The sequence below is a fragment of the Monodelphis domestica genome, chromosome 4 (assembly GCF_027887165.1).
Source record: "Monodelphis domestica isolate mMonDom1 chromosome 4, mMonDom1.pri, whole genome shotgun sequence".
Classification (NCBI taxonomy): domain Eukaryota; kingdom Metazoa; phylum Chordata; class Mammalia; order Didelphimorphia; family Didelphidae; genus Monodelphis; species Monodelphis domestica.
In genome coordinates this window covers 372542155-372564500 of record NC_077230.1, presented here as the reverse complement: position 1 = coordinate 372564500, position 22346 = coordinate 372542155, and the positions used below count along the sequence as shown (strand labels likewise).

The 22346-nt window shown below is 51.2% G+C and overlaps 1 protein-coding gene across 1 annotated transcript; it reads left to right on the top strand.

Moving 5' to 3' along the window:
- The first annotated feature begins 41 nt into the window (after nt 1–41).
- On the top strand, nt 42–18455 carry P3H1 (prolyl 3-hydroxylase 1). Its single transcript, XM_003341159.4, has 15 exons — nt 42–793; nt 3189–3341; nt 4089–4278; nt 4644–4775; nt 9651–9790; nt 13999–14088; nt 14278–14330; nt 14482–14603; nt 14960–15087; nt 15542–15637; nt 15810–15960; nt 17097–17214; nt 17288–17363; nt 17574–17714; nt 18047–18455. Exons 1-15 carry the CDS (start codon nt 161–163, stop codon nt 18155–18157), a joined length of 2334 nt encoding a protein of 777 aa, XP_003341207.2. The 5' UTR covers nt 42–160; the 3' UTR covers nt 18158–18455.
- The last annotated feature ends 3891 nt before the right edge of the window (nt 18456–22346 follow it).

Sequence of the window (22346 nt, the reverse complement as noted above, 5' to 3'; positions counted from 1 at the left end):
TTGTCCTGTGGGGGCGTGGCATTGGGGGCGGAGTGTATGCGAGGGGCGTGGCTCACCTTCTGATGAGCCCTAAGGGCGAGGCTTCATCCTACAAGGGGAGGGAGCCGAAGGTCTAGGGGCGGGGCTCACTCTGGGGAGATGTAAGGAGGGAGTTCACTCTATGGGGGGCGTTGTAGGGGCGGGGCTCAACCTGCAAAGGCGAGACAAGTTAGGGGGCGGGGTTAGTATCCTGGGGCAGAGCTCCAGGCAGGCAGGGTTTGGTTGCCGCCTGAGGCCCGTTAGGTTTTCCCGAATTGCTATGTCCTTGTACGTTCTGTTGCTGTGGCTGGCCTTGGCCTGGGCTGGGGCCGAGGCCTGGCTATGGACTGCGGCAGATCCGATATCCTCGGCTGCTGCCGTGGCGGGGCTGGGATCGGCCGAGGCTCCTGACGGGCTATTCGCTGCCGGTGCCGCGGCCTACGCGCGCGGAGACTGGGCAGCGGTGGTGCTGCACATGGAACGCGCACTGCGCTCCCGGGCCGCGCTTCGCTCCCTGCGCCTGCGCTGCCGCTCGCAGTGCGCCGCCCAGCATCCCTGGGAGCCCCAACAGGGGCCGAGCAGGGGGCCTGAGGCTGAGGCAGGCCGGGCCGCTGCCGCCCTGCAGGATGTGCGCTTCTTCGGGCGGCTGCTGCGCCGCGCCGCATGCCTCCGCAGTTGCCTGGGCCCGCCGGCCGCGCACACCCTCAGTGAGGAGCTGGAGCTCGAGTTTCGCAAGCGGAGCCCCTACAACTACCTGCAAGTGGCCTACTTCAAGGTGCGGCGACTGGGGACTGAGCGGGGGGGGGGGGGGGGAAGGGGGGGCCGCGGTCAGGCCGAGGGAGAAGGAATTTCCCATCCTTTAGCGGGAGCTGTTCCAAAATGAATGGGCCAGCCCCAGTCACTGGAGACCTTCAAGCAAAGGCTGTGTAACTGCTTGGGCTTATCGTAGAGGGGGCTACTGCTGAGATACAGGCTGGACTCGCTGTCTCCAAGCTTCCTTCCCACTCTGGAGTTCTGTGGGCTTAGCTGATGGGATCCCGCATCCCTTCCAAGGTAGCCTAGGAAACCGGTCATATCATAGCCTAACTGATAGGAGTTTTGAGGATGAAGCCAAGTTCGAGCCAGCTATACGCCTCTTAAGCTTGGAGGAGCATCTTTCCTTCCAGCTCCTCCCCCAACCCAGAGAGCTGGCTGAGCCGGAAACTTTCCCTCCGAAGGCCTTAACGCTAGTTTGGAATCCATGGTGGAGACAAAGTCGCTGCTCTTGGTTTCAGGCCAGTATCTCCCCCTAAGTTTCTCATCCCCATCTCTTTGCAAGCCTAGAAGAGGTAAAGAGGAAAAGTAAGAACAGTATCTTGCAGGCCTTTTCTTAATTTGGAATCCTTTTTCTACCAACTCCAGCGCCTCCCCTTTCAGGACTTGGAATGCCACGTAGCAAACTGGGGGCCCCAGACTCCTTCTTGTTGGGGACCCTCTCAAGTTTCTCAGCAAAGTTAAAATAGTTAGGAATTACTGAGTACTGCTGCCAGTCCTATTCCTGGGCTCTTGGTATGGTTTAGTTCTTTTCCTGTTTGCTCCCACAGCTTTGACTTCACTAGACTAGCTCTTTAGAGTTAATTTAATAGTGCCAATCCTTCACTTTAGTTCTGCAGAACATATTAGTGGTTCTATGAGGAGAGAATAAAAAAATAGCCACATTTTCTGAATCTACTTAAGAGCTAGCATTACTCCTTCAACGTTTTTCCAAAGTTCATCTCAGCTTGCAGATAAGTCAAAAAAAATCTGGACTCAGATATCCATCTCCCCCCATTTACACTGAAAAAAACCTTTTTTCTCCTGCCCTACTCCCCAGTCTGATGGAGAAAATACAAAGCTCCTCAAGGTACACCGATTCCTTTCCAAACTCACTTCTCCTCAAAAGCCTGATGATATAACAATACAACTATATGGAGGAAGGACAGCTGCTTCAGGAGAGAAACATTTCCAAGTATAAGAGAGAGGCTCAAAGAAAATCAAACAAAAATCCATCACACTAGAGTGGCTTCATTTCAGTTGCTCTAATAAAACAAATTCTAGTCCTGGAAAGAGTAACCTTAGAGGTCATTTAAGTTAGCTTCTTTACTTGACCCATAAGGAAACCAAGACCTTAGGTGTTTTTTTCCCCTAAGTTCACCCTGCTTGTTAGCACTGTTCCTCATAGTTGCTTTAGGCCAGGGGCTGACCAGAGTCAGTACACATTCTTAGAATGAAAGGTCTGGGCTTGGTTGGCTAGAAAGGGTCTAAGGATTTCTGCTTATCATCAGCTCGCCTTTTGGATTATAGTTGTTCATGTTCTTTTGCCGTGTCCCCAACATGTCAAGCAATCAGTTGATCAATAAGCATTTATTAAGGGCACCACTAAGGTAAGTGCTGAGATTCAAATAAAAACAAAAACACAATCCCTACTCTAGAAGCTCACAGTCTAATAGAGAAGTCAACACAAATCTCCATGTACAAGCTATATTCAGCAGAAATGGGAGTAATCCCAGAGAGATCCAGGAAAGGTCTCTTAAAGAAAAGGGATTTGGAGTTCAGTCTTTTTTTTTTTAAACCCTTATCTTCTGTCTTAGAATTAATTTTGTATATTGTTTCCAAGTTTCTAAAGTAGAAGAGCTGTAAGAACTGGTCAGTGGGGTTAAATAACATGCCAAGAGTCACAGAGCTGGGAAGAGTATAAGGCCAGATCTGAACCTAGGACCTCCTGTTTCTAGGACTGGCTCTCAATTCACTGGAGTTACCTAGCTCTCTCCAAGGAAGGAAACCTGGGAAGCCAAGAGGAATGAGGAGGTGAGGAAGTGAGGAGACCATTCCAAGCTTGGCCAGTAATTGAGTGGAGGTCACAGTGTCCTGTGCATTTACAGGCTCACAGTGTTTACAGTGGGTCAGGGAGGAAAGCTTAGCAGACTTGGAAGGTTGGAAGGGTCCAGGTGTAAAGGGCTTCAAATACTGAGCAGAGTCATATTCAGTTCTGGTGGCCAGAGGCAACCACTGGTATTTGAACAAGAAGTGACTAGCACAGGCCTGTGCTCAGTGGCAGTCTAGGGGCCTGGAAAGGGCAGGGAATCGTATCAGAAAGAAGGCTGTCCAACTGACACAGACTTGAGAACTTCTTCCCTTTGCTTCACTTCCAGATTAATAAATTGGAGAAAGCCGTAGCAGCTGCACACACCTTCTTTGTGGGGAACCCAGAACACTTAGAGATGCGACAGAACTTGGACTATTACCAGACAATGTCTGGGGTCAAGGAGGAGGACTTCAAGGACCTTGAGGCCAAACCCCACATGGTGAAACAGGGCTTCCAAGCCTTCCTTTCCCTATGCCCTTTCTGTCCTGCTCCCCTCTGTCAGCAGGGAAGGCCAACTGCTCCTGAGAAGGGACATGGGTCTCAAGAACATGTGGCCTTCCTAAAGTCCTTGTGCAGTTTTAAATTTGGAAATCTTCCCTTTTAGTTGCATTAGCAGCTACTTGAAAATAGCATCTCAAAGCCAATTTACTTCTGTTTGATACAGATGCTATCTATACTGTGATACACAGGACTCTGAGTTCTTATTTCAGGTCCTGTGGCTAAGGGGAAATGCTTCCCCTGTCTGTGGTGAGAAAAGAACTCACTGCTCCCTTCCAGAGTGATTAAAAGGTCTCAAACCAACAGCCCAAATCATGGAAGCTGATAAAATGTTTTCAGACTGCACAGGGACTTTCTGAAGATCCCACTTTCCATTGGAATATGGCTTTAGGCTAGTACCTGGACCTCTTGAGTCTCAATCTTATCTGTAAAATGGAGCTGATGATGCCCGGTGTATTTTATGTTACATCAAAGGCTCTTGTGAGAGCTTTTTTTTTTTTTTAATAATTATCAATCAGGTCTTTGTTATTACTACTAATTTTCCAGCCAGGCACACTTCATTTCATGAGCATTTGTTAGGGCCCAAATCTATAGGGACAGGAGATTATGAACCTTGTAGCAGTGGCCAAAGGAATGGGCCTTCCTTAGCTTATGGCCTGGAGGGCTGAATCCCTTGTCCTTCCTCAAGCATGAGTTCCGGCTGGGTGTGCGACTCTACTCAGAAGAACAGCCCCATGAAGCTGTGCCTCATTTGGAGGCAGCCCTGCAGGAGTATTTTATGGCAGATGAAGAATGCCGTGCCCTCTGTGAGGGACCCTATGACTATGATGGCTACAACTACCTCGAATACAATGCTGACCTCTTCCAGTCTATTACAGGTGTGCCCTGCTCTTCTCAGGGGATCTTCTCCTTATTTTTTTTCCAGAAAAGATTTGGTTAATACTGAGTAGGGTCCACCTCTTGGAATGATGCCAGAGCAGGCTGGGTGGGAATGGGGCTCTGGGCTGAGCCCCAACCTGGGGAAAGATGGAGGGCTTCCACTGTACCTGCTGGATGTAGCAGGATCCAGCATGGTAGCTCTCTGGTTCTCCAGACCAAGTACTATCTCAGTGTCTGATAACTTGCATCCAGCCTTTTAGACATTTGACCATAGATTACCTTTGCTCGATTTTGTTTATCTGCTCCACAGCTTTCAGCCTTCCAGACTGATCTGATGTTTTTCCCCTCTCCTGATTCCTTTCAGATCACTATATTCAGGTGCTCAGTTGTAAACAGAATTGTGTTACTGAGCTTGCCTCCCATCCCAGCCGAGAGAAGCCCTTTGAAGATTTCCTCCCATCACACTATAATTATCTGCAATTTGCCTACTACAACAGTAAGAACCATCTTCCTCCTTTACCTCTCTTAGCTCTTCATTAATAATGTATTTGAGGGGGCAGCTGGGTAGCTCAGTGGATTGAGAGCCAGGCCTAGAGTTGGGGGGTCCTAGGTTCAAATCTGTCCTCAGACACTCAGACACAGTATTAATTCCAAGACAGAAGGTAAGGATTAAAAAAAAATAATGTATTTGATTTCTGGTTTGTAAGTATAGCATTCCCTGGAATGCTTGGGCGTACTCTTTATAGCATGCAGATTACAGGGTTCTAGAATCTTACAGGTTCCACAGAATCTCAAAATCTTATAACCAGAAAACACTTTAGAAATCATCATTTTACAGATAAGGAAACTGAGGCCTAGAAAAGTACTTACCTAAGGTCACACAGATAGGAAATCTCAGAACAAGGACTTGATGTCCTAAATTTGATTACAGGGTTCTTTCCACCAAATCATATAACTGATGTAGGAAGCCAGCAGCACCTCCTCAGCACTGGGAGAAGGCCTGGGCCAGGAGGTCTTTCCTGTAGTTCTTTCTTTAGCATCTTCTAATTAAGGCTTGCATAGAAATTAAAACAAAACAAAGTCTAAGGCTTAAGGGCCCAGGGACTTTTTAGGCAGCCCACAAAGCAGACTCCAGACCTGCCCATTGTCCTGATGCCAGGGTTTTTGATGACTGTAAACTTCAGTAGACAGAACAGCTCTTGAGAGCCTATTCTGTGTCCAGCCTAGCTTGAGGGTTAACCTTCAAGAAACTCTGAGTCTGCTTGGGGTGACTTAATATATAACAGTAATGATTTTTGATTTCCAAAGATCTGCCATACAATCGCCCTGCAAAGTAGATAGGGAAAGATCCCTGGACTGAGGGTACAACCCACCTGCTAGGTTTGGGGGGCAGAAGGACATGCTTTGTTGACTGGAAAGCACTATGGATATGTGAGTAATAGTAGGAGTTATTATTGGTAGGAGGCCCAGGCTCTACTATTTATTAGCTCTGTCCATCAGTCAGTCTCCTCCTTTGTAAATGAGAGGGTGGGACTCCAGGGTCTTGCAGCTCTTAAAGAGCTATGAATCTGCCTGTCGGAGGTCCTGGATGGGATGGTTATTCCTGCAAAGGCATAAGGATATTGAAGCCAGATAAGGAAAGGCTGGAGGAACTTGGGAAGGCTTCCTATGAAGAGTAAGACTTGAGCCATCAACTGGTCAAGAAGTGGGACTAGATCAAGGAAGAGACTGAGGCCAGGAGAGATGTAGTAGCCATCTGCGTCACGGGGAGAAGAGGAAGAGAATAGGGCCCATATGGATGTCAGAGAGAAGATGAAGGAAACCCAAAAGGAGGGAGGATGGGAGCCAAGATTAGAATGGGGTCAGTCAGTCACAAACTTTTATTAAGCACTTACCATATGCTAGGAACTGCGCTCAACATGGAATACAAATGCCTGCCCTCAAGGAGCTTACCTTCTGAGGGGAGAAGATCACACAGAAGAAGCTGAAGCGGGGAGGAGGAGGTTTCTAAAATGACTTGGGGCATGAAGTACGGCCTGGAGAGGGATGGAAGCAGGACTGGTCTGGGCACTTCCTTTGACGGGAGTCCAATGTCCCTGAAACCAAGAGAGGAGAAGATGCTGAGAAAGTTGGGGGCCCATTAGGATGGGATGAACCAGAGAATAAGGACCAAAAAGTCCTTGATTGGGCAATTAGTATCAGTGGCCTTGGAAGGAGAGATTTCAGGATCATGCTAGAGACGTTAGCCCTAAGGGGGTTAAGGATTGAGTTGGTGGAAAAGAAGTAAAGGCAACAAGTAGAGATTATTTTTTTCAAGAAGTTTGGCACCAAGGGGAGAAGTGAAATGAAATCCTAGCTTGAGAAGGTACCAGGGTTAAGAGAAGCCTTTTTTTCTTTTAGACTTGGGGACACCAAAACATGTTTAGTGGCAGGACTTAGTAGAGAGGAGACTAGAAATGCAAGAGAGTGGGAATGACCAGTGGGGCAGATTCTAGAGATAGAAAGAGGGAATGAATTTAAGGAATTAGCATGCTGAACTTGGACACAAGAAGACATGGCCTCAAATTTTGCCTTTAACACTGTGTGAACTTGGGCAGGGAATCTCCTCTCTGCCTCACTTTCTTCATCTATAAAATGAGAAGAGTTGGGCTGGATGGTCTATAAGTTCCCTTCCAGCCGTCAGTCCTATGATTGGGAGAAAAAGGAGGACAAGAGGCAGAGAGAGAGAGGTTTGAGGGAGGAGAGGAAGAAAGTTGAGGACCCACAGGCTCTTTGACCTCAGTCTGCTCAGTTAAGCCACAAAATGAGAGAGAAGGTATTTGAGAGAGAGAAAGCTGTGGAAAAGCTATTGGAGCTGTTACCTGGTGCTAACATTTGGGCCCATTTGGGTTTAGTATAAATAAACAGGACCCAGTCAGGGTTGCTTTGTATCTTCCTGCAGCAGGAGAGGCAGCTCAGGAGTGGGGAACAGAGAAAGTAATGGTGGAGGTTACACAGGCTTCAGAGTTAGCAGAGGTTAGAATGGCAGAAGGGCAAGGTGTGGAGAGGGATTCCAGAGTGGAGAAGACCAAATTGTTGAAATAGGGAACCACAGGGCCAAAGTGTGACAAGGAAATCACTTTAAAAGACTGATATATATTAATTTAAGGTCGCCAAGGAATTCAGCTATGTAATTCCTAAATGAAAACTCAAGTCAGCAGTCAACCCTTTATGGAGTTTAATTACAAACAGGAGGAAGAAAGGTATGAGAGAGAGAGAGAGAGAGAGAGAGAGAGAGAGAGAGAGAGAGAGAGAGAGAGAGAGAGAGAGAGAGAGAGAGAAAGGGGAGAGAAGGGAATAGGGCTTAAATACCCCTTCTGTTTAGGCTGGGCCAAAAGGCCCAAGCCCTTAGATAGCTGAGGCAAAGAAAAGAGATCAGTCCCTATCACTCACGTGACCAAAATGGAGAAACAGTCTCAGGGGCCTCCACCTCCAGCTTCCTTCAGAGCAAGCTTCTCAGAGCACAACCTCTCAGAGCAAAAACCTCTCCAACCAACCACCCAGTCCTCAGACCCCTCTATCTTTAAGGAAACCATCCAAGTTCCCTCCCCTCAGTTCTCACATCTACCAATCACTGTCCATGTCTTCCCTGTGCCAATGGTGGCTCTAGCTTAACCCAGGACCGTCTAGAGGTCTGTGGCTTTGCACATGTCTGTTGAAGGTCATATTCTCAAATAATTAAATCTTGATCCTTTGCTACAGCCCTTCCTAAATCCTGTTACTCTGAGTAGGGTGGAGATTGGAATAATTAAATTTTGATCTATGCTGCAGCCCTTTCCATTGTTCAGCAAAAGGTTTCTGTCCTAAAGTAATCTTAAGAAGGGGGGAGGAGGAACCTCCCATGCCAATGGGGTTCACATTCCAATAGACTATCAGTAAGAAATTTTCCAAGTATGAAATTTCCCAATGGTGAAATTTCCAACATTTATAAGTCTAAGAAATTTTAAGGTTTACAAAAGCCAGAGAGGGGGAAGCATGGAAGCACCAGACGTTATTTTTTAAAATAATACTTTCTTTTCCCCAATTATATACAAAACACCATTTTTAAAAATTCTGAGTTCCAAAGTCTCTCCCTCCTTCCTGCCCTCTCCTGTCTCCCTAGGATGATAAGCAATCTGATATAGATTTTACATGTGCGACCGTGTGAAATATTTTTCCACATTAGTCATTTTGTGGACAAGATCTCAAACAAAAAAAGAAGCAAGAAAGTGAAATCTATGTTTTGGTCTGTATTCAGACTCCATCAGGCAGATGGCTTTTTCATCTCTGGAACTGTCTTGGATCACTTCATTACTGAGAATAACTAAGACATTCCCAATTAATCATCATTCAGCATTGCTGTTGCTGTATTCAATGTTCTTCTGGGTCTGCTCACTTCACTTTGCATCCATTTGTGGAAGTCTTTCCAGGGGACCAGAGGTTAGGAGGAGGGGGAGGACAGATTCATTTAGGGGTGAGGGGGTAGTCGGAAAGAAGAATTTCAGGGCTCCAGTCCTTAGAGCAATTGCAAATGCCTGTGAGGTCTAAGTGTGATCCATCCTCAGGGTGGCCAAGGCAAGCAGAGAGGGCAGTCCTGGGAATGAGGGGCCGAGGGGGAAGAGAACACCAGGCAGGAGTCATGGTCACTGAGAAAGGGCAGGGGAGGGGGAGACCCCCTTGAGGCACTTGTTGACCTTTCTGCTGTGAGCTGGTTTATTTCCCTTTAGGGGGGCTGGTCTATAGGAAAAGCTCATAGAATTCATCTGCCTTCAGGTTCTAATGAGAGTGCTGGACCTTTCCTAGGCTGCTCCCATTGAGCCCAGTTGTAACCAGGCCTGGGCTAGGGCTGTCTCCCTGCTGGACTTTCTGGTCTTCCCTCTGGGACACAGAGGCCTGCCAGTGGCGGCTAGAGGCACGTCTAACGTGGAGCAGTAAAAAGCTGCCTTCCAGTCCATGTTTCAGCAGTGAAGGATGAGCCTTGGCTTGGTGCCGCCCTCAGGGGCAGAGTGGGAGGAGTGTAGATCGGAGAGGAGGCGGCAGCAGCAGTGGCTGTGGTGGCAGCGGGCACAGACTGGCTTCTGGTCAAGTGGCCTGGCCTGTCCTCCCCAGCCCGGATCTGGGGTTGGGGGGTGGGTATGAGCCAACAAGCCGTCAGGTGCCCTCTGTGTGCTGGGCCAAAGGGCAGAAGCCAGCCCCTGCCCTTAAGGAGCTCCCAGGCGACTGGGGCGCTTTGGGGAGGCTCCTGGGGAGACAGGCCTGTTGGGTAGCCTCGCTTGCCCATCTGCCCCAGCCGAGGCGAGGTTCCCTGTAAGGCCAGGGCGGGCCTCCTGTGCAGCTTTATTTCTCTTTTCAGTTGGGAATTATTCCCAAGCCATTGAATGTGCCAAGACATACCTGCTCTTCTTTCCCAATGACGAGGTGATGAAGCAGAACGTGGCGTATTACACAGCTATGCTGGGAGAAGAGCCAGCTAAGCTCCTGAGCCCCCGAGAGGTGAGTGCCTGCTCTTCGTCAGGTGTCCCTGGGCTTAGGGGATCCAGATTGCGGCCCAGAGGTGGGGAGCCCAGCTCCCAGGGATCCCTGTGCTCGGTCATTTTTCTTAGAATAAAAGGGACTGGCAACAAGCGGCTCCCACCCAAACCTAGAAGAGAATCTCCGGCAGCATAGTTCCCAGAGGGTCATTCGGCCTCTGTGTGAAGATTCCCAGGAAGAGACGATGCTCCGCTCCCTCTCGAGGTGCCGCATCCTGCCGCTAGGCCTCAGCTTGCCTCTCAGTGGCTTTCAGTCTGCCCTTTAGCTCCAGACAGAATGTTTCCAATCCCTCATTCATGCAGTAGCCTTTCAGATGCTTGAAAACAACCCCTGAAACCCCCTTAAGTCTTCTTTTCTCCAAGCTGCTTGGCCCTAGGGCCTGGCATGGCAGGAACTCGAGCCCTTCCCCATTGGGCTCTCCCATGGCAGTGACGGTGAGGGCCAGCCCCTGGCCAGGCAGAAGAGGAGGGCGTTCTGGCAGGATGGGGGCCAGATAGCTTGAAAAAGCGAGGAAGACAGAGGAGCCTGCCCGTCCTTATGGAAAGAGGCCGTTCCATACGGGAGACAGATACGGGGCTGAATGTGACCCTTCTCCTCCTCCTCTCACTTGGTGTTCTGGGCAGATGCTTCCTTTTCTTTCTCTTTCGCTCTCCCCCTCAGTGGCTTTCTGGGGTGTCCGGCACTTCTGCTCTTTTCTCCCAACCCAAAAGCCATTTCTGGACGCTGGCCACACTGCTCTTTGTGTCCACGTTGTAGAATCCTGAGCCCACCGAGTCTAACCAAGAATTCTTCTGCGGGATCAGTTAGGAGGCCTTTCAGCCCCCCCCACTCTCGCCCAAGGCTGTTTGTTTCACTTTTGGACACCTTGAACTGTTAAGGACTTTTTAAAAAATGAAATCAAATCTGCTTCTTTGCACTTCTGCCTGCTGCTTCCGGTTATGCCCTCTGTGGCCAAGCAGGGGCTTTGAATCCCTCTTACACGTAACAGCCTTTCTGTAGTTGAAGAGAAGCCCTTCAAGGCTTAAATTACAGGCTCCTGAAAAGGAAGAGAGTACTCCCAATCAAGGCTGATAATGGTGTGTGGCAATTCTAATTATACAGGCTTTAAAAATGAAGGGGAGAGGAAGAGAACTGCTTATTTAAATCCCCCAATCTACATAGAAAATACCACACTATGGGAAGAAGAGCACTAAGAGACCAGCCGGAAGTTCAGAGGACACAAAATCCAAATAGGCACACTTGCACAGAGTGCAGCAAGAGGAATTAACAAGGAGGAGGCATCATGGCCTTGGCTAGAAATCTGGCCTCTGGAGATGGAAAGACAAATTCAGATCTCACCTCTGCCTCCTGGCTCCGTGACCCTGGGCAGGGTACGTGCTCTCAGTGCCCCAAGCCCCTTTGGGAGTGGCAGGGGAGTTATCCATGAGCCCTGGAGGGAAAGTTCCTCCCCGGGACCTCTCTACCCTGAGCACATCACAGGTCTAGCTTTTTGGCTGTTTTTAAGTCTCTTGGAAGTGTGGCAAGTAGAGGCCCATGATTAGAGGGATAGTATACCATATTCAGAAGGATCAGATGAGACGGGTGCAAAGTAGCACTGTCAATTAGACAATACATTCATGTAAGGAAATCTAGGAACTAGAACAGGACTGCAGGTAGAGAGAGTATTTGGATGAAAACCAATGGCGGTAGAAATAGGCGCAGCATTATCACCAAAGTCGTACTAAAGCCCACCGAGTCAGAAAGGGAAATAGATGCAGTGATTGTGAAACAGATCATAAGGCTGGCATAGAAACAAGATATAAAGGGACGTAGGACTTCAGTTATCTAGTCATTTCTTGGTGTTCTCTTTCTGCCTAAAGCAGAAAAGCTAATAATTATTTTTTTTAACTATTACTCTCTATCTTGGAATCAATATTACGTATTGGTAGTATAGTGGTAAGGACTAGGCAATGGGGGTTAAGTGAACTTGCCTTGGTCACACAATTGGGAAGTGTCCAAGGTCAGATTTGAACCTAGGACCTCCCATCTCTAGGCCTGGCTCTCTGCCCATTGAACCACCTAGCTGCTCCTGAAGTTAATAATTTCTTAACTTGCATTAATGATAATTTCATTCTTCAAATGGGAGAGGAATCAGTAATAGGAAAGTCTCTGTATGATTTGAGAGAACTGTGAGGAAAATAAAGGAACAATTCTGACCAAGAACAAAAGGGGGAATTTAAATTTTAAAATTAGAGTCAGCTGTCTGTGCACAGTGAGTTCACCAAACAACTTCAATTACAAAAAGACATGCAAGAGTTGAAGCATCAGGATAGGTAATAAAAGACAACAAAAGTCCAACCCAGAATGAGCCAAGACTAGCAAGGAAGGCTGAGGACAAAGCTTTACTTCTGTTGGATAAAGAGAAGGCAGGTGGGACAATGATGACACTAATCTAGGATGGAATTGCTCAATTTGTTTTGCTTCTGTTTGCTCAGGAGAATGATTTCTGGAAACAAAAATGGCAACTAACAAGTTGATACCCAAGATAAGGAGATAATAAGGGGATTGTTGATGAGTTCAATTTACTATCTGCTCTGGAAGGATATGTAACTGGGTACTTCCCTTGGTAGTGGCATGTGGGATGGCCGAGACCCAGTCAGTGGTCTTTGAAAAGTCACGGAGAAGGAGCATTGCCACAGGACTAGAGCATTCAAGAAGGGGGAAGAAATAAGTTTGTACATTCTGGGCCAGGAAGCTTGACTCAATTCCTAGAAAAATTCTAGAACAGATTCTTAAAGGAATAGTTCATAAAGATCTCTCTAGAAGAGGAAGCAGAGATCGCCAGAAGCTTGCACAGTTTCCTCAAGAATATGTCTTGCCAAACTAATTGTGTTTCTCTTTTTGATAGAGCTATCAAAGTGATCGATGGGTGGAAAGTTGTGAAAGCATTTGACAAAATGTTTTTGTCTGGGGAAAGAGAGAGACAGGTGGGTGGACAGTGATCTAGTCTTAGAACTGACTGAATGGCGAGGCCTTAATACCAGTGATAAATCACTGCGAGGCAGCTTGGGAAGAAGTTGCTGGAGGTGTGCCCCTGGGGAGCTGAGCATCATCCTCAAGGATCTGGACCCAGGCAGAGCTGGCATGCAGTGACGCAAGCCTGGGGATGACAGCCACACCGCGTGCCGTCAGGCTTTGACAGCTACAGCACTGGGCTTGGCGGGACCTAGGGCTGTGGGCTCAACCTTGTAGAAGCTCCTGGAAAGGAACTCCCTCTGCCAAGGTGGGCAGGCATCTTCTCTGCAGCTTATAGTCCTAGAGGGATCCCTAAGGGCCCAGAGAGTCAGTGATGTGCCCAGGGCCACCCAGCCAGGCTGTATGAGATGTGGCAGCTAACTAAGGCCCGCTGCCCACCGTGTTGCCTCTAATACAGTAAAATTTAATTGAGAAAAAGTGTGAATAAACATTGGACTTGGTCTAATACGTAGGTTCAATTTTCCAAGTACAAGATGGGAGACATTTGACCAGATGGTAGTTCTGAAAAAGATCTGGGGATTTTAGTGGACTCATAGCAGCCAGGAAAGCCCACACGTTCCAAGGCCGCCATGCTTGGAAGTAATGTCTAGGACTAGAGGTGCGATTCGATTCTGGGTGCCCCACTTCAGAAAGGGCATTGACAGACTGCAGGGCATCCAGAGCAGAAGAGCCAAGAGGACGAAGGCTTTGGATTCATAGCATGTGACGTTCAGTGTTTCAGCCCAGTGAAGAGGACAACCTGCTGCCTCAAGAGAGGTTGAAGGGCTGTCAATATGGAAGGGGGAATAGGCTTATAAGGCCCCCCCACTCCAAGATTCTGTGATTCTCGAGGCTAACTGGCCCTTTGCTTACTCTCCCCTCTCTCTGAAAAGGTCCTCCTTTCCTGGAGTCCTGTCCCTCTGTTTTAAGGCACACCTTCAATGCCACCTTCCCCAGGAAGCCTTCTCTGATTCCCCCTTCTCCTTCCGCCTGAGCGCACCCAGCCCTTACCTCTGAAGGCTGAGGGTCATGTTTGTACTATTCCTTAACTTCAGACTTGGAGTGAGCTCCAAAAGGGCAGGAACTGTGTCTTCTCTAAGCTCTGCGTCTTCCCCCACAACCTAGCCGTCTGTGGCGTGCAGCGAGTAATTAGGAACTTGGCCTTTTTCCCTCAGAATGCCCAGGCGTACCGACGCCGAAGCCTGTTGGAGAAGGAATTGCTTTTCTTCGCTTATGATGTGTTTGGAATTCCCTTTGTGGACCCAGTAAGCAGTCCCTGGGGCTGGGCAGGGTGGGCAGGCCTGCGTGGGACTCAGGAGAAGCGGGGAGGACGGGGCCTGGGGATGGGCCTCGGGTGTCCGGATGGGGCTTGGGAGAGCAGCAGGAAGCCACATCTGAGTTCTGCTGTGAGCTGAGGTTCCCGGGCCAGGCCTCACCCCGTCCTCCTCTCGTAGGACACGTGGACCCCAGAGGACGTGATCCCTAAGAGGCTCCAGGAAAAACAGAAGTGAGGCGCTCGGTGCAGGCTTTGGTTGGCTTTGGGCTCCCGATGGGCCCGGCCGGGGATGGGCGGGCCGGCGGGGGATGGTCTGGGGACGTTGGGTGGAGTCTCAGGGCCGCCTTTGCCGCGAGGCTCCTCGGGCGACTCGTCCCCACAGGACAGAACGGGAGACGGCTGTGCGGATTTCTCAAGAGATCGGAAACCTCATGAAGGAGATCGAAACCCTCGTGGAAGAAAAGACGAAGGAGGCCGTGGACGTGAGCCTGCTGGCCCGGGAAGGTGAGGGCGGGCATGGGGCCGGGTCTCAGAGCTCCGCCCAGCACCCTCAGGACGGGGGCCCAGAGAGGCACTTGGTGGATCCTCTGTTCAGCCCCATCGGCCTAGGGGCGCCTGAGCGGGAGGAGACGGGCCTTCAGGTACCACGACGAGGCCGACGTTTGGCTGGGCCTGTCCCTGGCCGGCCGCTAGGCTCAGACTGGGCCCTTTCTGCTTCCCGGCTGCGCGGCCCCCTGCGGGAGGCCCTGCCCCCGTCCCTCCCGGAGAGCCTCACGGGGTGATGCTGGGGCGGCCATGCTGGGGCGGCCCACCCCCGGGGAGGTTGGGCCCGAGCGAGCTGCTCCCTCCGGCCCCCACAGGCGGCCCCCTGCTGTACGAAGGCATCAGTCTGACCATGAACTCCAGGGTGCTGAACGGCTCCCAGCGGGTGCTGCTGGACGGAGTCATCTCTGACGACGAGTGCCGGGAGCTGCAGAGACTCACCAACGTGAGTGAAGGCCCCGACCTCCCTGCAGCCTGGCCCTCCCCTGCTCCGGCTGCAGGCTGTAGGGGGAGGCTCTCTGGCTCGGGCTGACTCCAGCCCTTCCTGCTCAGTCACTTCTAACCCTTACTTCTGCCTCAGCATCAGCACAGTGTGTCTGTGCCAGAGGGCTAAGGGCCATCAGTTGGGTGAAGTGACTCGCCCAGGGTCACACAGCTACATGTGTCTGAGGTGAGATTTGAACCCAGGACTTCCTGTCTCCGAGCCTGGCTCCTTCCCTGGAGCCACCTCACTGGCCCTGGGCTGTGTGATTCTGGACACACTGTCCCTTCCTGGCCTCAGTCTCCTCACCTGCTCAAGGGGGAGAGGAATGTTTGACTTCCTGTCCCGGTGGGCCCCTTGGGGAGGCCAGCCTCCGTCACAGGGACCCATGACCAGCATTGCAGGTTCTGCTTTCTAGGCAGCAGCGACGGCGGGGGATGGCTACAGAGGCCACACGTCTCCCCACACCAAAAGCGAGAAGTTCTACGGTGTCACTGTCTTCAAAGCCCTCAAGGTGAGTGTGTGGGAGCCGCCTCCCCCTCCCGGGGACTCTGGGCATCACACTGTCTGAAGAGGGGGGCCAGGCTGGAACTGCCACTGTGAGGGGAACAGGGGAGCCAAGGCAGAGGAGAGAAGGGGGGAGGGCGGTGTGCCAGGCACCGACCCTGGAACATGCCCCCACTCAGATGGGCCAGGAGGGCAAGGTGCCCCTGCAGAGCGCCCGCCTCTACTACAACGTGACGGAGAAGGTGCGGCGGGTCATGGAGTCCTACTTCCGGCTAGACACACCACTCTACTTCTCCTACTCCCACCTGGTGTGTCGCACAGCCATCGAAGGTAGGCCCCGGCCCCTTCCCCACAGGGGCCTTCCCGTACTTTCCCTCCCCTTCCCCTTTCCCTTCCCCTTCCCCTTCCCTTCCCCATGGGCCCCTTCTCTTCCCTTCCCTTCTCTTCCCCATGAGCCCCTTCTCTTCCCTTCCCTTCCCCATGGTCCCCTTCCCTTCCCTTCTCTTCCCCATGGGCCCCTTCTCTTCCCTTCTCTCCCCCATGGGCCCCTTCCCTTCCCTTCTCTTCCCCATGGGCCCCTTCCCTTCCATTCTCTTCCCCATGGGCCCCTTCCCTTCCCCATGGGCCCCTTCCCTTCCCTTCCCTTCCCCATAGGCCCCTTCCCTTCCCTTCTCTTCCCCATGGGCCCCTTCCCTTCCCTTCCCTTCCCTTCCCCATGGGCCCCTTCCCTTCCCTTCCCTTCCCTTCCCCATGGTCCCCTTCCCTTCCCTTCCCTTCCCCATGACCCCCTTCCCTTCCCTTCCCTTCCCTTCCCCATGGGCCCCTTCTCTTCCCTTCCCCTCCCCTCCCCATGGGCCCCTTCTCTTCCCTTCCCTTCTCTTCCCCATGGGCCCCTTCCCTTCCCCATGGGCCCCTTCTCTTCCCTTCCCTTCCCTTCCCTTCCCCATGGGCCCCTTCCCTTCCCTTCTCTTCCCCATGGGCCCCTTCTCTTCCCTTCTCTTCCCCATGGGCCCCTTCCCTTCCCTTCCCTTCCCCATGGGCCCCTTCTCTTCCCTTCCCTTCCCTTCCCCATGGGCCCCTTCTCTTCCCTTCCCTTCTCTTCCCCATGGGCCCCTTCCCTTCCCCATGGGCCCCTTCTCTTCCCTTCCCTTCCCTTCCCTTCCCCATGGGCCCCTTCCCTTCCCTTCTCTTCCCCATGGGCCCCTTCTCTTCCCTTCTCTTCCCCATGGGCCCCTTCCCTTCCCCATGGGCCCCTTCTCTTCCCTTCCCCTCCCCTCCCCATGGGCCCCTTCTCTTCCCTTCCCCTCCCCTCCCCATGGGCCCCTTCTCTTCCCTTCCCTTCCCCATGGGCCCCTTCCCTTCCCCTCTCTTCCCCATGGGCCCCTCCCCTCCCCATGGGCCACTTCCCTTCCCCGTGGGGGTCCTGCACCTGGCAGAGCCCATGCCAGTGTCTGCTTGGCTTCCAGAAGCTCAGGAGGACAGGACCGACAGCAGCCACCCTGTGCACGCCGACAACTGCATCCTGAACGCCGAGGCCCTGGCCTGTGCCAAGGAGCCCCCCGCCTACACCTTCCGCGACTACAGGTATAGATGGGTGTCCAGGCTCGGGCCTGGGGAGCCGCGGGGCCGGGGCCAACGCCAGCCCGTGTCTTTCCAGTGCTATCCTGTACCTCAATGGGGACTTTGATGGTGGAAACTTTTACTTCACCGAACTGGACGCCAAGACGGTGACGGTGAGTGCTGGGGCCGAGTGCGGGGACAGTGGGACCATGAATGCCTCGTGGGAGGCTCCCCGTGCCAGCCCCAGAGCCCTGGTTTCAGGGTTAGCACCCCGTGACGGCTGCTTCAGCGCTGCTTGGCCCCCTGCCCGCTGCCCCCGGCCTTCCCCTGATCCCAGAGCCTCTCCCCCGGCCTGGGCACCCTCCCTCGTCTCCCCTCTCCAGGCCGAGGTGCAGCCGCAGTGTGGCCGGGCGGTGGGCTTTACCTCGGGAGCGGAGAACCCACACGGCGTGAGGGCCGTCACCAGGGGGCAGCGCTGCGCCATCGCCCTGTGGTTCACCCTGGACCCCCGACATAGCGAGAGGGTGAGTGTGGGGTGGGGCCGGGCCTGTCCCAGAAGAGCCTCCCCTTCGGGCCTTCCCTTCGGGCCTCCTCTGCCTGTCCCCAGGCCCTAAGCTCTGGGGCCCTTCGGTCAGGGCTGCCCCTTCCAGGCCCTCTCCTCCTCTGTGGGGGGTGCCGGGCCCTCGGGCTCTTAGGGTCCCTGGGTCACCAGGCCGGGCCCCCTGACAGCTCCTCGTCTTCAGCCCCGGCATGGCTGGGAGGCGGAATGCCCCCACCTGGGATCCCCCGATGGCCCCCTCCACACGGGCAAAGGCTTCGGGCCCCTCCCCCAGACGTGGCCCCTCTGCCCTCGCAGGATCGGGTGCAGGCCGACGACCTGGTGAAGATGCTCTTTAGCCCCGAAGAAGCAGAGCTGCCCAGGGAGCTGCCCCCCGAGGCTGGGACTGGGCCCAGGGACGAGCTGTGACCGTGCCGGGAAAGAGGCCCCGGCCATACGGACTGACATGGAGGGGGGCTGCGTTGAGGCCATCCTGGCCGGCCCCCCCAAAATCCTCAGCATCAGAGACTGCAGGGGGATGTTTGTCGCCGCTCCGTCCCTCCTGCAGAGCTGGTGCCTGACATGAGGCCCTCATTGGTGCTACTAAAAGGCTAGCCTGCGGCTCCTCCTATGGGGTCCTCCTGGGCGCAGGCCAGGCCGCAAAGCCGTGACACTCCAGTATTTGGTGCCTGGTAGAGACTCCCAAAAATAAAGACTCCCTTTTCTAGCTGTGCCTCGCTTTGCTGCACGTCCTGCCCCCACCCACCCCGATAAAGCATCCTAATCCTGGCCCAGCGCCATCTCTGAGGCTGGCCCGAGCTCCCATCCCCGCTGTGGGCATCACCCTGGTCCCCGGAGGCTCCCCAAAGCCTGAGCTGCTTCTGCTGGCTGGCCCAACGTTTAGGCCACACCTCCCCTCCTAACCTAAGCCAGTGTGGGCATAGATGCACACTCTCAGGGGCAGCTGCCCATGGTGCTCCATTAGTAGTCTCCAGCCACCCTGGGATGCCTCAGTGCCTACAAGGACCTGGAAGACCAAGGGAAAGAGAAGCTTGCACAGCAGGCACAGACCACTGATGCGGGCAAACACTTGGCCATGGTGGGGAGAGAAGCCCCAGGAGCCGGAGCCAGAAGTGGCAAGCTCCATCAGGGCAGTCTGAGCGAGGGGAATTGTCTGTCTGTCTGTCTGTCTGTCCGTGAATAAGGTTGCTGTTCAGGCAGGGGAGTGATGCGAGCTCAATCCTCACTTATTTGTTGATTGTTCTTTGGTGAAGGATAGCTGTTAGGGTCTATTGAGTCTTCTCACAACCCTGTGTAGGGCAACTATTATACCCACTTTATAGGTAAGGAAACTGAGGCTTATCAAATTAAGGCTCCACTGAGCCACCTGGCCAATCTCAGAGCTAAACAGTCATTCTCCTGGGTTATACATGTATTATCACTCAATATCTATTTCATGTTATTCATTTTTGTAATAATATTTTAAAACCCAAACCCCAAATGTTCGATTGTTTCCATTGTTTCCTGATGTCTCATGGAGTCATTAGCTTCCACTTGCCCAATTCTTATTTTTAAGACATGATTTTCTTGAGTGAGCTTTTGTGCTTCCTTTTCTTTTGGCCAATTCTATTTTGTAAAAAGTTCTTTTCCTCAGTGAATTTTTGTACCTCTTTTTCAATAGGGCCAATTCTGCCTCACAAGAAGTTTTTATCTTCATTGAATTTTCATACCTCTTTTTCCATTTGGCCAATTCTGCTTTCTAAGGAGTTCTTGTCTTTATTGGATTTTTGTGCTTTTTTTTTTGTCAACTATCCTATTCTGGTTCTCAAGATATTAATTTCTTCAGTATTTTTTTGTACCTCCTTTACTGAGTTGTTGACTTTTTTCATGATTTTTCTGAATCACTCTTGTTTCTTTTCCCAATTTTCTTCTTCCTGTCTTATTTGATTTTTAAAATCTTTTTTTGAGATCTTCCATTAACTTTTTTGGGATTGAGAACAATTCCTATTTTTCTTGGAGGCTTTGGATGTATCAGTATTTGTTTTGTCTTCTTCTGAGTTTATTTTGATCTTCTCTATCACCAAAATAACTTTCTATCTTGAGTTTCTTTTCTTGTTTGCTCATTTTTCTGCCTTTTTCTTTTCATTTAAAAAATGTTAAAGTTGGGCTCTGTCCCTGTGGTGAAGGGAGCACTGTTCCAAGCTTCAGGCTCTTTGCGCCTTCAGAAGTAGTTCTGGGGATGGGGGTGAGGGTGGGCTATCTGCTTCCAGTTCTTCAGTATGATGGAAGGTGAAATGTTTTTAATACTCTCTAGGCATGCGTTCTGGTCTGTGAATAACCCCAAGCACTCTGTTAGCCCTTGGCATGGGGACCCTATGATGGCTCCTCCTCACCCTGTGACTGTGCCCCAGGACCAAGACCTGGCTCCATGTACGGGCACCATGACAAGAGTCTCATACCCAAAACCAGGAAATGGGCCCCTGTAATCTCCTTCTGGGCAATTGTCTGCCCCCCTCCCCCACCATCTGTGACTGAGAGCTCTGGATGTCTCTGCTGCTGCTTCAGCTGTTGTGGGGCCTGCCTTGGCACACTGCACTCCATCGTGCCAGCCTTCTAAGTTGTTTTGTGCTAGAAAATTCCTTCCCCTTCCCTTTTTGTGGATGCTGCTGCTCCTGATTTTGTTCTGAGGCATTATATCATAGTTTTTTTTGAGGGTAATTTGTTGGAGATAAGATGAGAATCTTCTCTGCCATCTTCACTCCAACTTCCATCATCATCATTATTAGCTATTACACTGAAAACTTCTAGGAGTGTGCTTTTTAATTTTTTAAAAATATTTTATTTTCCCCCCAATTACATGTAAAAACACTTTTTTTAAACCCTTGCCTCCTGTCTTAAAATCTATACTGAGTTCCAAGACAGAAGAACAGTAAAGGCTAGGCCGTTGGAAATGAGTGATTCGCCCAGGGTCACACAGCTAGGGAGTGTCTGAAGTCAGATTTGAACCCAGGGCCTTCCCTCTCTAGGACTGACTTTCTATCCACTGAAAAACCCAGCTGTCCCATAAAAAGAGTTTTAAACATTTTTAAAATTTGAGTTCCAAATTTCCTCCCTCCTCTCTTCTCCACTCCCTGAGACAATAAGCAATCCAATTTAGATTTTACATATACATTCATGTCAAATATTATTTTTAACAAAACTCTCTAGTACTTGTTTTGGTTGGCAGAACATTCTGATCTTCAAAATGCTTTCATGCCCATTACCTTTTGATCCTGGAAATGTGCTTGAGACATCATTTACAGCTAAGCAGCCTAGGCTGGGGAGAGAAGAGATTCTGGATTAGAACTCACCTCCTAACTCCCTAACTCTAGGTCCTGGGTTCTTACCATGACCCTCTCTTAGATTCAGTATTGAGGGTGTCCTAAAGAAAAGAATGTAAGACATGGAGACAAGAAGACCTAAGTTCAAACTTGGCCTCAGACACTTAGTAGGCAAGTCATTTCATCCTCTTTGCCTCAGTTTTCTCTTCAGTAAAATGAGCTGGAGAAATAAATGGCAACCCCTATGGTATCTTAGCCAAGAAAACCCCAAAGGGGGTTCTGAAGAGTTGGATAGGACTGAAACTGAACAACAACAAAGACAGTTCAAGATAGAGCCAAGAAAGCAGAGAAAGGAAGCAGTGTGGTGAGTGCCTATCTGCAAACTCCTCAAACCAAACAAGAAAATGCCCCCAATCAAACCCTGATGGGGAAATCCCCCCCAAAGCCACAAGAAGCCCTTGGTGCAGCCCACCTTGGCAAAGGGAAACAGACAAGGAGATCTACAGATATTGGGGACAGGGTTGAGGTAGAAGTATGCCATGCAGACCACTCCAGCATTCAGGGACAGGACAGGCACCAGGGCTAGAGGAGACTCTAGGGCACCCGCGGGCTGTTACAGGTACACTGTCATGGGGATAGTTGTGAACGGGCAGCCTTCTTGCCACTCCCTCCCTCGTTCTGGGTCCCGGATGCAGAGCAGAGTGAAAGGGGGCTAAGGAGATCCTGTGAGGTGTATGGAGAAAGAAGGAAGCAGTAGTGTGACCCCAACTTCAGGTACAGAGCAGATTTAAGGCATCTAGCCTAACCTAGAAAAATAACAGAAGCAAAAATCCCATACCAAAGAGATGTCTACAACTCTGCCACCTTGAGCCAGTGGTACCTTCCCCCTGGTCAGTCGGCTCAGTGTCCAGCAGAGTGTCAGACCCAAACCCAAATCAAGAACTTGCAGAGATCAGACTGGCAGGGAGGAGTGAGATGGGGAGCCACTAGGGAGCAGCAATCAGATTTTGCTCTGGGTCACACCACTTTGAGAGTCTGAAAGCTTGCCAGCCCCCTGCCTTAGATCCCACAATAACACAACACTTAATACTACAAGAAAACAGTAACAGGACGAACCCAGACCTTCCCACCAGAAGTACTCCAGACCCCAGCCCTAACAGCAGCCTTGGCAAAGGTTTTCAAGTTTGTGTGCCCAAACTGTACCTACAGGCTGCCTGTGAGCTCCAGCGTGGAGGGAGGAGGTGCTTGCTTTGGGCAGCTACACAGACGGGTAGAGCAGGCAAAAAATGTCCTTGGAT